Below are 12,891 nucleotides of genomic sequence, written 5' to 3'. Positions count from 1 at the left end.
GAAAACCAGCAGTAAGTCTGGGTGACTCTGGCTCTTCCACAACCACAAAGTGCTTCTGTTTCCAAAACCCCTCTGATGTTCCCCTGTGCCCTCGCTCCAGACTGTGACTAAAGATGCTTCGTCATTTGGAGCTTGTCATTTAAGCAAAGTTCAGCAGAGGCAGGAAATTGAATCCTCAACAAAAATCGCTTACGTGACATTTAAGCTTTCTGATCTGGATGCAGAACAAGGCAGCTGCTCCCGGCCGCGCTGCGTTGGATGCTCACGCAGCCAGAGCAACCCGCGGGGACCCAGCAAAGGGGATTTCAGGGAGTAATTAATTTGGGATAACTGGGAATATGCTGGTTTTACTGGTTCAACCCATGGCAGTAATTGTCCTTTGGGGGGGAAAAAAAGAAACCCTGCCTTTAGGAAATGAAAATAGAAACTGGGCTGGAAAAGAGCAGGGCTCTGTCACTTAGCCAGTGCTGGCATCGCTGCACGAAGATAAATACTCATCTGAGATGTCCCCCTGAAGTCAACAAGATTACTCACGAGAAAAGGATGTGCAATCACTCACCTCCTCCTCGGAGTGAGGAAAGCACTTAACCTCTCTGCCTCGTTTCCTCCCGTCACCCAGACAGGTGTAATGGGATTGACCTGGTTTTTCTCAAGGGTTCTGGGATCCGTGTATTCCTCCATTACCTAATCTAGCGGATGTTTTCTGACCAAATGAACAGAGCCGTATAGCAATCATTTCCGCAGCTACGTGCATCCGCTTCTCCAAAGACATCATCAGAGCCCGGGGTTGCAGAAGTAAGACCAGGATTTAGAGGCCCTGCTCAAGCTCCAGCTCTCCTCTCCCACCATCCGTGGGTCACAAGGAAACTGTATACACAGAAGGGCTTCTTGGAGAAAGAAACTAGCACCGTCCGGTGACACAAAGCAAAGTCAAGTGGAAGGAGCCTCAAAAAACCCAGAGAAGAAGTGTTTTGGGACAAATCCTTTCCATAGGAAGCAGCGTGAGGTAAAGAGTTTCCATTGGGAGAAAATGGAAAGAAGATTAAAGAAGACTCACGTCAATGAAGGAAGCGTTTACGTAGTCTGTGTTCTCTTCACCTCTCTTCACTGGAATGATTACTCGGTTGAACTCGTCTGAAATAGAAGCGAAAGGATCTGAGTTTTGGGGAACACCTTCAGTGCATGACTCCTTGGTACCCATGCATGGCCTTTAGCTGGGAAGTCACCAAGCCCTAGGTGAGAGGACAGAGATACGGGAAAGGGAGCCCTGTGTTTACAGCACCCATTTGGGACAAGGAGACTCAGTTCTGCCTTCTGCCGTGCCCTGGTTTGGGGAAGGAGAAGGGGATGCTGAGGACTCCAGGAGCAGGACCCGCTCAACACAGGGACTCCCTTCTCCCTCGAGGCAGAAAGCCTCTGCAGCGTAAACCTCCTGAGGAGAAAGTCATGGCAGGGACAGGGCAGAACGAAAGCAAGAAAGCCCTGGGGGCAGCGTCATATTTGGCCACGAAAAACCACCTGGCCTTGACTCTGCTCCGTCCCTTCAAGCTGTCCCTGCTTGAGCAGGGGGTTGGACTAGATGGCCTCCAGAGGTCCCTTCAACCTCAGCCAGTCTGTGACTCTACTACTGCGGGCACAAACGCCTCTGTCTTGACAGCTCCTGAGCACCCACAGAATCCCAGAGTGGTTGAGGTGGGAAGGGACCTCTGGAGGACATCTCGTCCAACCCCCCTGCTCAACCAGGGCCACCCAGAGCCGGCTGCCCAGGACCGTGTCCAGGCAGCTTTTGAAGATCTCCAAGGATGGAGACTCCACAACCTCCCTGGGCAACCTGTGCCAGTGCTCGGCCACCCTCGCAGGCAAAAAGCGTTTCCTGATGTTCAGAGGGACCCTCCTGTGCCTCCGTTTGTGCCCACTGCCCCTTGTCCTGTCACTGGGCACCACTGGAGAGAGCCTGGCTCCGTCCTCTCTGCACCCTCCCCTCAGGTATTTGTAGACATCGATGAGACCCCCTGAGCCTTCTCCAGGCTGAACAGCCCCAGCTCGCTCAGCCTTTCCTCATAGCAGAGGTGCTCCAGGCCCTTCATCATCTTCATGGCCCTTTGTTGGACACTGGCCTGTATCTCCATGTCTCTCTTGTACTGGGGAGCCAAGGACTGGACCCAGTACTCCAGGTGTGGCCTCGCCAGTGCTGAGTAGATGGGAAGGATCACCTCCCTCGACCTGCTGGCAATGCTCTGTCTTATGCAGCCGTTGCATGGTAAGCAAATACGATTGGCCTTCTTTGCGTCAAGGGCGCGTTGCTGGCCCATGGTCAACCTGGTGTCCCCCAGGACCCCCAGGTCCTCTCCTGCCAAGCTGCTTCCCAGCTGGGTGGCCCCCAGCACATGCTGGTGCCTGGGGTTGTTCCTCCCCAGGGGCAGGACTTTGCACTTGTCCTTGTTGAACTTGATGAGGTCCCTGTTGGCCCACTTCTCCAGCCTGACTCCTGTCCCCACAACCACCCAAATGCTCCCCTCACCCACCCGCCATGCTTTCCCCAGGCAGACGAACAAGTCTTACATGGAATTATCTGAAGCACTCTGTTCTTCTTCATGTTTGCTGGCAAGTTGCCCGTTCTCATCTTGTCATTCTGAATTTTGATTGAAGTGAGCTTCTGCAGAGGAAGGAACGAAAGCAGAGGCAGCTTTCAGAGCCACCCTGCGCCAGGCAAGCGCATACGGTGGTCTCCGCAGCCCAGCCCCATCCAAGCAGACCCACCAGGCCAAGAACCATGCTCACCTTGAACTCCTCTTCCAGCCCGTTGCTGCTGGTCCCTGGCACTTTGTTGTAGATCTTCTGGAGGTGGATCTCTAATGAGGTCACCTCCAGCTCTGTGTCACCGTAGAGATAGTGCTCCAGAAGCGCTTGGTATATAAACACATACTGCATCTGCAAGGGTTGCAGGCAGAAGCCATCAGCCTCCGCTCCATGCTCAGCGAGCGCATCCTGGTGCCTGCACACACGTTGGCTGCAAACCCACCGCCCCACTGCCCACCCGTGCTCGCTGGCCACGTGGCGCCCCTCCGAGACCCCAGAAAAGCGGGTAACAACCTTTCTGCTGCTGTACAGGGACTGGGACCTTATTTGCTACACCACACAAAGCTGACATGACACAAAACTTCCTCCAAGTCTGGAGAAAAGGAGGCTGAGGGGAGCCCTCGTCGCTCTCTGCAACGGCCTGAAAGGAGGCTGGAGCCGGGGGGGTCGGTCTCTGCTCCCCAGGAACAAGCGATGGGACGAGAGGGAACGGCCTCAAGCTGCGCCAGGGCAGGGTTGGGTTGGGTATTGGGAAAAACTTCTTCCCCCAAAGGGCTGTCAGGCCCTGGCCCAGGCTGCCCAGGGAAGGGGTTGAGTCTCCATCCCTGGAGGGATTTAAAAGATGGGTAGACGTGGTGCTTAGGGACATGGTTTAGTGGTGGGCTTGGCAGTGCTGGGTTAATGGTTGGACTCGATGATCTTAAGGGTCTTTTCCAACCTAAACGATTCTGTGATTCTATGAAGGGGACTAAAACGAGCAGGACCCAGCGAAAGGCTCACTTGATGCAGCATCCTTCCAAAATGAGGGATGATGCTCAACCTGTGCGTAGGCTTTGCTGCAGGGTACCGAAACCTAACTCCAGCAAGCAAAGCCCAGACGAGACTGCAGCAGCACACTTACATCTGTCTGTACCATCTGGCAGCGCTGAGCCCGGATCCGGCTCACGAAGCCGTAAACATCCACCTTCCTCTCTGCGTGCATCATGTCCAGCATGGCATCGATGACGATAAAAGTGCCCGTGCGTCCTACCCCAGCGCTGAAAGAGCAGAGGGAACAAGCAGTCAGTGCAGCAGTCCTGGCATTCGGGTCCCCTGTAGAGCGGCTGGGAGCGAGCCAGACGCTTCCCAGCAGTGAGTAAATAGCAAAATCTGTTTTGGAGATGAGAGATGTCCTCAGCCTGGTGTTTAGTGTCGCCTGGGTTTTGCAGAGATGCACACAGCATCTCCAGCAACTGCTGCGACCGGAGTGCATGAAGGCACAGAGCAGGGTGAGCCAAAGCAAAACCCAAGCCAGCTGCAGCTTCCAGAGTCTCATGGCTGCCTGTTCCTACCAGCTGCCTGCTGCTCCTTCCAGTCACCCTCCATCATGTGAAGGTGAGCCCACGGGGAAGCCTTTTTTCTGTGCTGGTAACTCAACCATTAAGGAGAAGAAGAAAGATGAGGTCGGCAGACGCTATGGAAAGACAAAGCTCTTTTGTCAGCTGCCTCCCGAGAAGGAAGCTGGAAAGATGGACTTGGGAGGTTGCAAATATGACCATCATCTCTGCCTTTAACCATGGGGCTTTCCCTGACTGAAATGTAGGCAGCCTCCTGCAGCTCCTCCAGGCTTGCTGCTGTGCCTGAAACCACTCCACGTGAGGTCAAACACCGTGGTCCCCGCTCCCAGACACTCTGTCAGCTGAGTACTGCCTTCCTGCAGCAAGGGGTGTTGTCCTCTCGTGCCCAGGGCAGCGGAGAGCCAAGGGAGATGCCACCAAAGCCCCGCAGTGGTGTTTAGCTTGGCTCACTCGGCATCCAGCTAACCCAAACAACCACTCAACACGAGTTATAACACCATCACATCGCTGATTCCAAGAAGTTCCTTCAATTCACATGCATTTTTTTGAATGTTCCCATGTGGAACATTCCATTTAACATGGGAAAGTTAAATAAAAATAATAAAAAAGCCTTGACCGAAAAAAAATCCTTTTAGTATTAAATAGGAGATGCTTTCCAAGTGACCCAGGAGAGGCAGAGGTCAGCCGTGACCAGGACATACCTGCAGTGCACTACTATTGCTCCTGCGTATTGGGGATTACATGTCTTCACCTTCTTCAAGAACTTCAGCATCCCGATGGGGGTGAAGGGGACCCCGAAGTCGGGCCAGCTGGTGAAGTGGAACTGAGTCACCAGGCGCTGAGGCTTCTTGTTCGTGACGTCGCCAACCTGAAGGGGAAATGTGTATTCAGGTTAATGACAAATACTCAGATTTCCCTTCTTTCCCCAAAAGCAAGGGCAGAGAGGGAGCTACAGCCCCAAGACTGAGCTGGAGGGCTTAAGAAGCACTAGCATCCACAAGCCGAAAGGGCACGGACTCTGGCTCCGGGGCCAAATTAGTCTCTAAAAGCGTGACATTTTAATCGCCCAGCATCACATCCCACATCTTAGGGGTGAGAGATGCCAGCCCGGCCTCGGCTGTGGCTCCAACCTGGCAGAAGCTGCTGTATTTCATTCCCAAAGAGCTCAAACAAGCCACTGCTCCATCCTTTCCCACAGCTCTGCCCACAGCATCCTCAATTAAAGGCAGAGGAGGAAACCACCCACGTCCAGGCTGTTGAAGGTTGAGGCTCAGGAGAACCCCACTCAGGGTCCAGACAGGTTTTCAATCTCCAGCTCTTCCTTGCCTGCCTCCGAGAGCAGCAGGAAAACAAACAGAGCCACTAAAGCATCCAGAGCCTCCTTGGAGGATGAGAAAACGTAGCGACAGATGGGAAAGCAATCAAAACCAATGCATACGGCGCTGGATTTTGTCTCAGCTCATGGGATAAATCTGGTTATTTGCAGGCATTAAGTATCTGTGGGTGAGATCAGGAACAGACACTGGTAACAGCAAGCGGACTGAATTTCAGCCCTGGCATCCATCAGCCCTGCTCACAGTACAGCCATGCTGGTACCCACTGGGAATGGGCTCCCTGGTGTTTAAGGTAAGTAAATTCTTAGTAGCTCTGGTTAAAAATGGATGCTGGGGTCAGTTCATCCCAGCTCTGCTCTCACGGCACCGCGGAGGAGTCCAGGAGCACACCAGCGCCTGCTGGATGTCCAGTGTGGAGAGGGGAGGGATGGGATGGGATGGGATGGGACAGGATGGGATGGGATGGGATGGGACGGGAGACGCGAGCCCTGGCACCTGCTGGATGCAGAACTTCCGCACGGTGTAATCCACCAGGACAGTCACATCCTCCACGGACACTCGGATGTTCCCGTACGTCCAGCAGCCCTGATCCGGCCAGTACTGAGCACACTTACACTGCGGGGAGAGAAAATGGGCGCAGGTGAGCTCTGGTCCCTCGCAAGCCTGGGACCGGCTCCAAGACATGCCCATGGGCACGAGATGTGCCGGATTTGGACGAAGCTGGGTTAGATACCAGCCCACGAAGCCTTCTGGCACCTACCTCTTTCCTCTCTTTCAGGTTGGTCACCATGACAATCGTCGCTGTGTTTTGCTCCCAAATCATCCTCCAAAAATCGTTCACTGTTTCTTCCTTTGGTCCTAAGGGGAAGGTAAAAAGAAATGTGGTCTTTGGAATCAGCCCCTCAAGCACTGAAACTGAAACCCAGCGTGTGAAGTCACTCGTCATGGATGATGAAATAAATTTTTTGCCAATAGGTGTCAGCACAGGAGGTGTTTTGGTGTCTGGGAATGTCGGCTAACCCAAGTAACAATCCTATCACACAGGAGCTTGGCTTTTTGGATACATTTTATGATGAGGAATTCCATTTTTAGCCCAAGAAGGGGAAATTGGACAAATGGAGCATGGAAAGGACTTGCCCAAGGTCACCCAGGGAAACTGTGGCTGTCACAAGTGGCTTGCAGAAGTCCTGTCCCCGAGCCTTGTGCGTTAACCACGGGATCCCATTTCAGTATAACACAAGAATAGTTACCTGTTGCCTGCCAGACAAGGAGCTGACTCAGCCTCGACCTCCCCTGCCAAGCCTGAGGCTAAGGGCGAGACAGGAGAATAGCAGAGCCAAAGCTTTACCCCAGCCTGGTATCGCTGACGGACCTGATCCAGCCTTCCTTCTCCAGCGAGAGCCAGGCAAACTGGCAGGTCATGTCCTAACCCACTTGCAAGTCAAGAGTGGAAATGCAAAACACCTCCCATGGGCAGGTAACCCTCTTTTGCTGACATGAACCCCCCTGCGAGTGTGGCCAGCAGGACCAGGGCAGTGATGGTGCCCCTGTGCTGGGCACTGGTGAGGCCGCCCCTCGAATGCTGTGCTCAGCGCTGGGCCCCGCACCCCAAGGCGGCCATGGAGGGGCTGGAGCGTGGCCAGAGCAGGGCAGCGAGGCTGGGGCAGGGGCTGGAGCACAAGGCTGGGGAGGAGCGGCTGGGGGAGCTGGGGGGGCTCAGCCTGGAGAAGAGGAGGCTGAGGGGAGCCCTCATCGCTCTCTGCAACGGCCTGAAAGGAGGCTGGAGCCGGGGGGGTCGGTCTCTGCTCCCCAGGAACAAGCGATGGGACGAGAGGGAATGGCCTCAAGCTGCGCCAGGGCAGGTTTGGGTTGGATATTGGGAAAAACTTCTTCCCCCAAAGGGCTGTCAGGCCCTGGCCCAGGCTGCCCAGGGCAGGGGCTGAGTCTCCATCCCTGGAGGGATTTAAAAGACGAGCAGATGTGGTGCTTAGGGACATGGTTTAGTGGTGGCCTTGGCAGTGCTGGGTTAACGGTTGGACTCGATGATCTTAAGGGTCTTTTGCAACCTTAATGATTCTATGATTTTATGGTCTTGGTTTAAGGGCCATGTTTGGACTGGTACAAGGAAAGCAAGAGAGCCGGAGGGCTATGGATGGTGCATGCAAACTGGTGATGCTCTGGCTGGGGGCAGCTGAGCTTGGGAAGACTCGTGATGCTTGTTGCTCTCAATAGCTGACAGTCCTGCCCCCCTTCTGAAGACCACAGTGACATTTCTCTCCAAGGGCACAAGCCTACGTTATTGTCTGCTGAGGTTTTTAAAAAGGAGCACAAATGAAAAAAAGATCAGTGTGGTGGTCTCCGTAATAACAGATCTGTGGAATTTAATTAAGCAGCTCACTGGTGATATTTCCAGAGATCACGACCACCTGCAGCTGTGGGCCAGGGTGGAAGGACAAGGCTCAGGGCAGAAATGCTCTGACACCCTCCAGCAATCTGGTATTGCACAGGTAGGGCTTCTCCTCCTCCCCCAACACATCCAGCACTGGTCTTTGACTGGGAAAACCATTTTGGGAACAAACAGCCAAGCCTCCTTTTGACCAGGGGAGCTCTGCAAGGCGCTGTGCTGTGGTTAGACTGGCACGGCTTCGCAGAGCAGAAGGACCCCAGCCCAACTGCCACCAGACAGAGCTAGAGGAATAACTGAGCATTTACCTTGTGCAGCAATGAACTTGTTTTTCTCTTGGTACCCCTATAGAGAAAAGGAGAAAAAGGAAGACAAATGAAAGATCTGTCTTTTTCTAACACAAGAGTCATGAAGCGCAGCTACATCATTAATAAACAGAACCATCTCCTGCTCTGTTGCTCACTCCCTCCTGTGTAGAGAAGGGGCTGCAGCCTCCGAGGGGAGAAACAGCTCCAACAGTGGGGCAGAAATGGAAAATCCCTGTGCAAAGGGCCCTTGCCCCAGAGCGACACTCCCCACGCTCACGGAATGCGGGAACGACCCCACTTGTTTGCACAGAGCACTAATGAAGTGGTACCCGACAGCCCTTCCGCTGGGATCACACCCTGCATCCAGAGCATCACATGAAAATCAGGATTAATCTTCAGGAGATTGGGCTGTTGAACTCATAGGAATTGATTTTGTGTATTTCCTAATGGATATTTATTTATTGCTGAAGAAAGTAAAAAGCTCTTTTGGGTCTTGCTTTTCTTCATGTGCCTCCGACTCTCTCAAAGTCTACTTCTTCATATTACCCTTCCAATTTATTTGAGCTATATGGTGATAATCATACAGGACCCATCTCCTCCTAGGAACAGAGCAGGGCAATGTTGCTTCTATTTTAGCTGAGTTCCTTGATTTCTTTTTCATCCCTTTCCTGCGTCCAGGCCTGCAAGCTGGAAAGTACCGATGATTAACCAGCCACACCACTCATCAGTCATTAATCAGAAATCCCCAAATCCTGCAGGAATGGTTCCCAAAGCCCTTCCAAACCGGCCAGCTCAGCTTTGCAGCACCCCAAGGAGTGCAAGTACTTCTCGTTATTTTAGAAATGTGGAAAAGAGAGGTGGGAAGAGATGGGACTATGGCAAAGCAGCTGAGCAAGGGCAGAGCTACAGCTAGAATCAGAGTTCCAGCTCTCAGCCTCTTACTCCAACCACGTTCATCTGGGCTCAAGGCACGGAGTGAAGCACAGGGAGCTCTACCACAGCCACACAAAGGTTACGAGATCAAAAACCAGTGTAATTTATTGCTCTGGAGGAGCTAGGGAGGTGTTAACGTAGGAGGTAGTCTCTTAAGCATCCTCTCTCAGGCACAAGTCACACCCCAAAAAGGCCCCACGCTCCTGGTGGGATCAGGCACCGCCGGCCGGGGCGCAGCCGGTGGGGATTTCCCCTTCAAATCACAAAACTCACATTAATGAAGGAGGCGTTGATGTAGTCGGAGTCAGGAACTCCCTCGACAGGAGTCAGGTGAACCCTGGAATGATCATCTGGAGGAAAATTAAAACTTTGCATTAAAAACACCTCCCTCCACGTAGCTGATATCTGGTGTAGTGAGACAGCCAGGTGTTGGAGCGGAGCCCAGGCTCACTGCCTCCCCCACACAAACACCTTTATGCCCCCAAATTCTTCTTACTTAAGCCCAGAGAGGTGCTAGACCTCGCCCAAGGAAGTTTTTCTTCTACAGAGCGTGCACATTTGAGGAAGCCCCCAAGGCAGCCAGCCACCCCACGCTGCCCAGCAAGAGCTGGCCATTTTGGCATTTCCCACCAATTTAATTTTCCATGGCCTCCCAGCCGCTGACGGCTCCAGGGAGCTCCTCCTAGTAGGTATCTAAAGCTAAAGGAGATGCAGCCACCCATCTGGGAGGTAAAATGAGCTCAACCATGCCCTTGCCCATCCCAAAAACAGGAACAGGGAGCCCTGACAGCAGCACTGGCTGTGCCCCACCACCGCCCAGCGTGCTCTGATACCTACAGGGCAAAATGTTCACATATCTGTTCTTCTCCTTGTTCTCCTCCTTGGAAGCAGCTTCACACGTGGCCTGTATGGGACACGCTGGGAGAGCCTGCAATGGCAGAAAAGGGGGTTTTCCATGATGTCCCTACTCATGGCACAGCAGTAACCACAATGCAACTGGCACATCGGCCCATGCTGCATCCGAGCATCCCATCGGAGGGTGGTCGCCCTTTGCTGGCCTCCAGCAGGTAGGTGAGCAGCAATTCGTTGTCCACCTGCCCCTTCGGACGTGTCCCCACCATCCACACCCCCTCACCTCCACTCCAGCACCAGCTCCTTGTCCCCACCGAGCTCAAGGTGACCATTTAAATAGCCTGGGCTGGACCAAGGAGAGCAAATCCCTTCCAAAATGTGGTATCTGCAGTCTCAGCACCCATGAACACGAGGTGGCAGCAAAGCCTCCGACACCAAACCCACCAGCCCAGCGATCAAGGAGCTCATTTCTGCCCAGGGAGGCTCCTGCTGACATTTCCTCTGTTAGCAGTGATGCCAACCCGATTAAACCCCCTGCGACAAGCCCCCATCGCCCGAGCACACCCAGCGATGGGAAGCAGCACCCACGCAGGGAGTTATTCTCCACCCAGCAGCACTGGGGACCTGCGGGTTGGGGGGGTGCTGGGGTCACAGGCAATGCTGTGCTGGTCACAGCAGCCGGGTTTCACGCTCGAGCAGAGGAGGTGCCTCCCCAGCACCATTATTCCATGTCCTCTTTGAACAGCAAAGAGGATGAGAAGGTACCGGAGGGATTCACCATCCCTTCCAGCTGACAGGACAGACGTGCTTCGGCAACAGAAGTCTTCAAGGCAATCGAGTATTTATAACCTGAGCCCCACCTCCCCGGGCATTCATTGCACCTATTTAGTTTCATCGGAGCGTGGCCAGGAAGGGTATCAAGTTGTGCAACAGCTGGAGAAAGTCGAGTGGCTTTTTTTTTAATCTTCTCATCCTCCTCATATTGCTGTATCGCGCCTTGGACCTAAGGTTTGATGTATTTGCAGGTGACACCTTTGCAGTGCAGACAACCAGATCAACAGTGGATTTTCTTCGTGTAATTAGGCTGCTGGAGAGTCCAGGTAGTTCAGCATCTCCTAGGTTATATGCGGTGATACTCCAGCCAGTATTTAGCTGTATTTACAGTTATTTAACTTTGTCCCCTACCTCATTTTTGTATTTGCTCTGCCTATTTTTGTATTGCCAAGGTGAAACAGATTCATTGTCACAAGAAGTTGCAGAGCTCGGCAACGTCAGGAACAGGTTGTAGCTATCTCAGAAGAGATGCTCCAGTATTGTGGGATAGCCACAATACCTGAATTATTACTCCCTGTTGAAGGTCAACCGTTGTCCTATAAACTGCCATCATTCTGTTTCAGGGTTAACAGCTCATTGAAATAGATGGAGGCATTTCTGTTTCTCTGTCAGAGCTCTCGTTTTGGCTGTTTGTGGATTTAAGCCACGAGGATCGGGAGGAGGGAGGCAGGGCCTGGGAGGAAAGCAGCAGGCAGGGAAACTTTGGAAGACCCCAAGACATCCAGGACACTTCCCGAACCCAGAAAAACGTAACCCTGCAGCGCCGCTTGCTAGAAAACCTCTGCTTTCTGTAGTGAATGGGCGGGGTAGTGGTTTGCCCACCATCACAGCAGATTTAGGACCAGAATCAGTCCTCCCACCTTGCAGCCCTTTGAGAAACCCCTGAGGACCAGGCAGACCATCATTCCTTCCATGAAACTCCCAGATAAGCTCTTCTGAAGCACGGCATCCAGCGCCAGCACCTCTGTTTTATCGACTCACCCCCCGGGTTGATGTGCTGTCCCCAGGCTGGGTACCACTGCACACTGAGCTCCTTTCTGATGTACCAGCCGTTTTGTCCCTGCTCTACAAAGTGAGACCAGATTTTTCGCCGCTGTGCATCGTAAGCCCAACGCCGAGAGCAGGCTGTGGGATTTAAGGGCAAGAAGCAAAGGCACTCACATTGAACTCCTCCCGAAAGAGCTTGTTGTCATCTGCCATCCGGCGGTTGATCTCCTCTTCCAGCTTATCGACGGGCAGAGGCGGGTATTTACGGTTGGTGCTGGGGGAGCGGGCAAGCAGTGGCATGCTCTGCGGCTCTGCAACAACACCCATGCGTCAGAGGTGCCCACCCAGCTGCTCCCCGTGCCCAGCACTCATCCATGCCCAGGTGGGTACAGGGAACTCGCACACACTGGGCTGTCCTCTTTTAGGGTCAACTCGCATCTGCACTGTCCCGTATTTTCATAGAATCATAGAATAGTTTGGATTGGAAGAGACCTTAAAGATCATCTGGTTCCACCCCCGTTTCATGGACAGGGACACCTTGCACTAGACCAGGTTGCCCAAAGCACCATCCAACCTGGCCTTGAACACGTCCTGGCCTTTTGTTCTTCCTAGGGATGGTGCACAAAAATTTGGGGATGCTACAATAACATGGAACTCTTCCAGCACCCTGTGGTGGAGCCTTACGCTGTTGTAGAGGCAGGATAGGGCAAAGAGGACCAAGTCTAACAACCCCAGGCAACGCTACAGGCGTGGGGAGGAGTGGCTGGAGAGCTGCCCGGCGGGAAAGGGCCTGGGGGTGTTGGTCGACAGCCACCTGAACATGAGCCAGCAGTGTGCCCAGGTGGCCAAGAGGGCCAATGGCATCCTGGCTTGTATCAGGAACGGTGTGGCCAGCAGGAGCAGGGAGGTGATGGTGCCCCTGTGCTGGGCACTGGTGAGGCCGCCCCTCGAATGCTGTGCTCAGCGCTGGGCCCCGCACCCCAAGGCGGCCATGGAGGGGCTGGAGCGTGGCCAGAGCAGGGCAGCGAGGCTGGGGCAGGGGCTGGAGCACAAGGCTGGGGAGGAGCGGCTGGGGGAGCTGGCGGGGCTCAGCCTGGAGAAGA

The 12,891-nt window shown here is 53.7% G+C and overlaps 1 protein-coding gene across 15 annotated transcripts in view; it reads right to left on the bottom strand.

Moving 5' to 3' along the window:
- The window catches only part of PTPRA (protein tyrosine phosphatase receptor type A), a 131,534-nt gene that overhangs the window by 3,673 nt on the left and 114,970 nt on the right, over positions 1-12,891 (bottom strand). For all 15 annotated transcript variants that reach the window (XM_082315859.1, XM_082315861.1, XM_082315860.1 and 12 more), the window contains 11 exons: positions 11,963-12,099; positions 9,953-10,043; positions 9,389-9,465; positions 8,183-8,219; positions 6,231-6,328; positions 5,966-6,085; positions 4,838-5,004; positions 3,701-3,836; positions 2,782-2,931; positions 2,563-2,656; positions 1,058-1,134 (listed from right to left, as the gene is read on the bottom strand). In XM_082315859.1, coding sequence (XP_082171985.1) covers positions 1,058-1,134; positions 2,563-2,656; positions 2,782-2,931; positions 3,701-3,836; positions 4,838-5,004; positions 5,966-6,085; positions 6,231-6,328; positions 8,183-8,219; positions 9,389-9,465; positions 9,953-10,043; positions 11,963-12,099 — 1,184 coding nt within the window. The remainder of the gene's footprint in view (positions 1-1,057; positions 1,135-2,562; positions 2,657-2,781; positions 2,932-3,700; positions 3,837-4,837; positions 5,005-5,965; positions 6,086-6,230; positions 6,329-8,182; positions 8,220-9,388; positions 9,466-9,952; positions 10,044-11,962; positions 12,100-12,891) is intronic.

The sequence above is a fragment of the Platalea leucorodia genome (genome assembly GCF_965183815.1).
Source record: "Platalea leucorodia genome assembly, chromosome: 6".
NCBI lineage: Eukaryota > Metazoa > Chordata > Aves > Pelecaniformes > Threskiornithidae > Platalea > Platalea leucorodia.
Note: the sequence above shows the minus strand (reverse complement) of the source record. Positions and strands in the feature narration are given on the sequence as shown.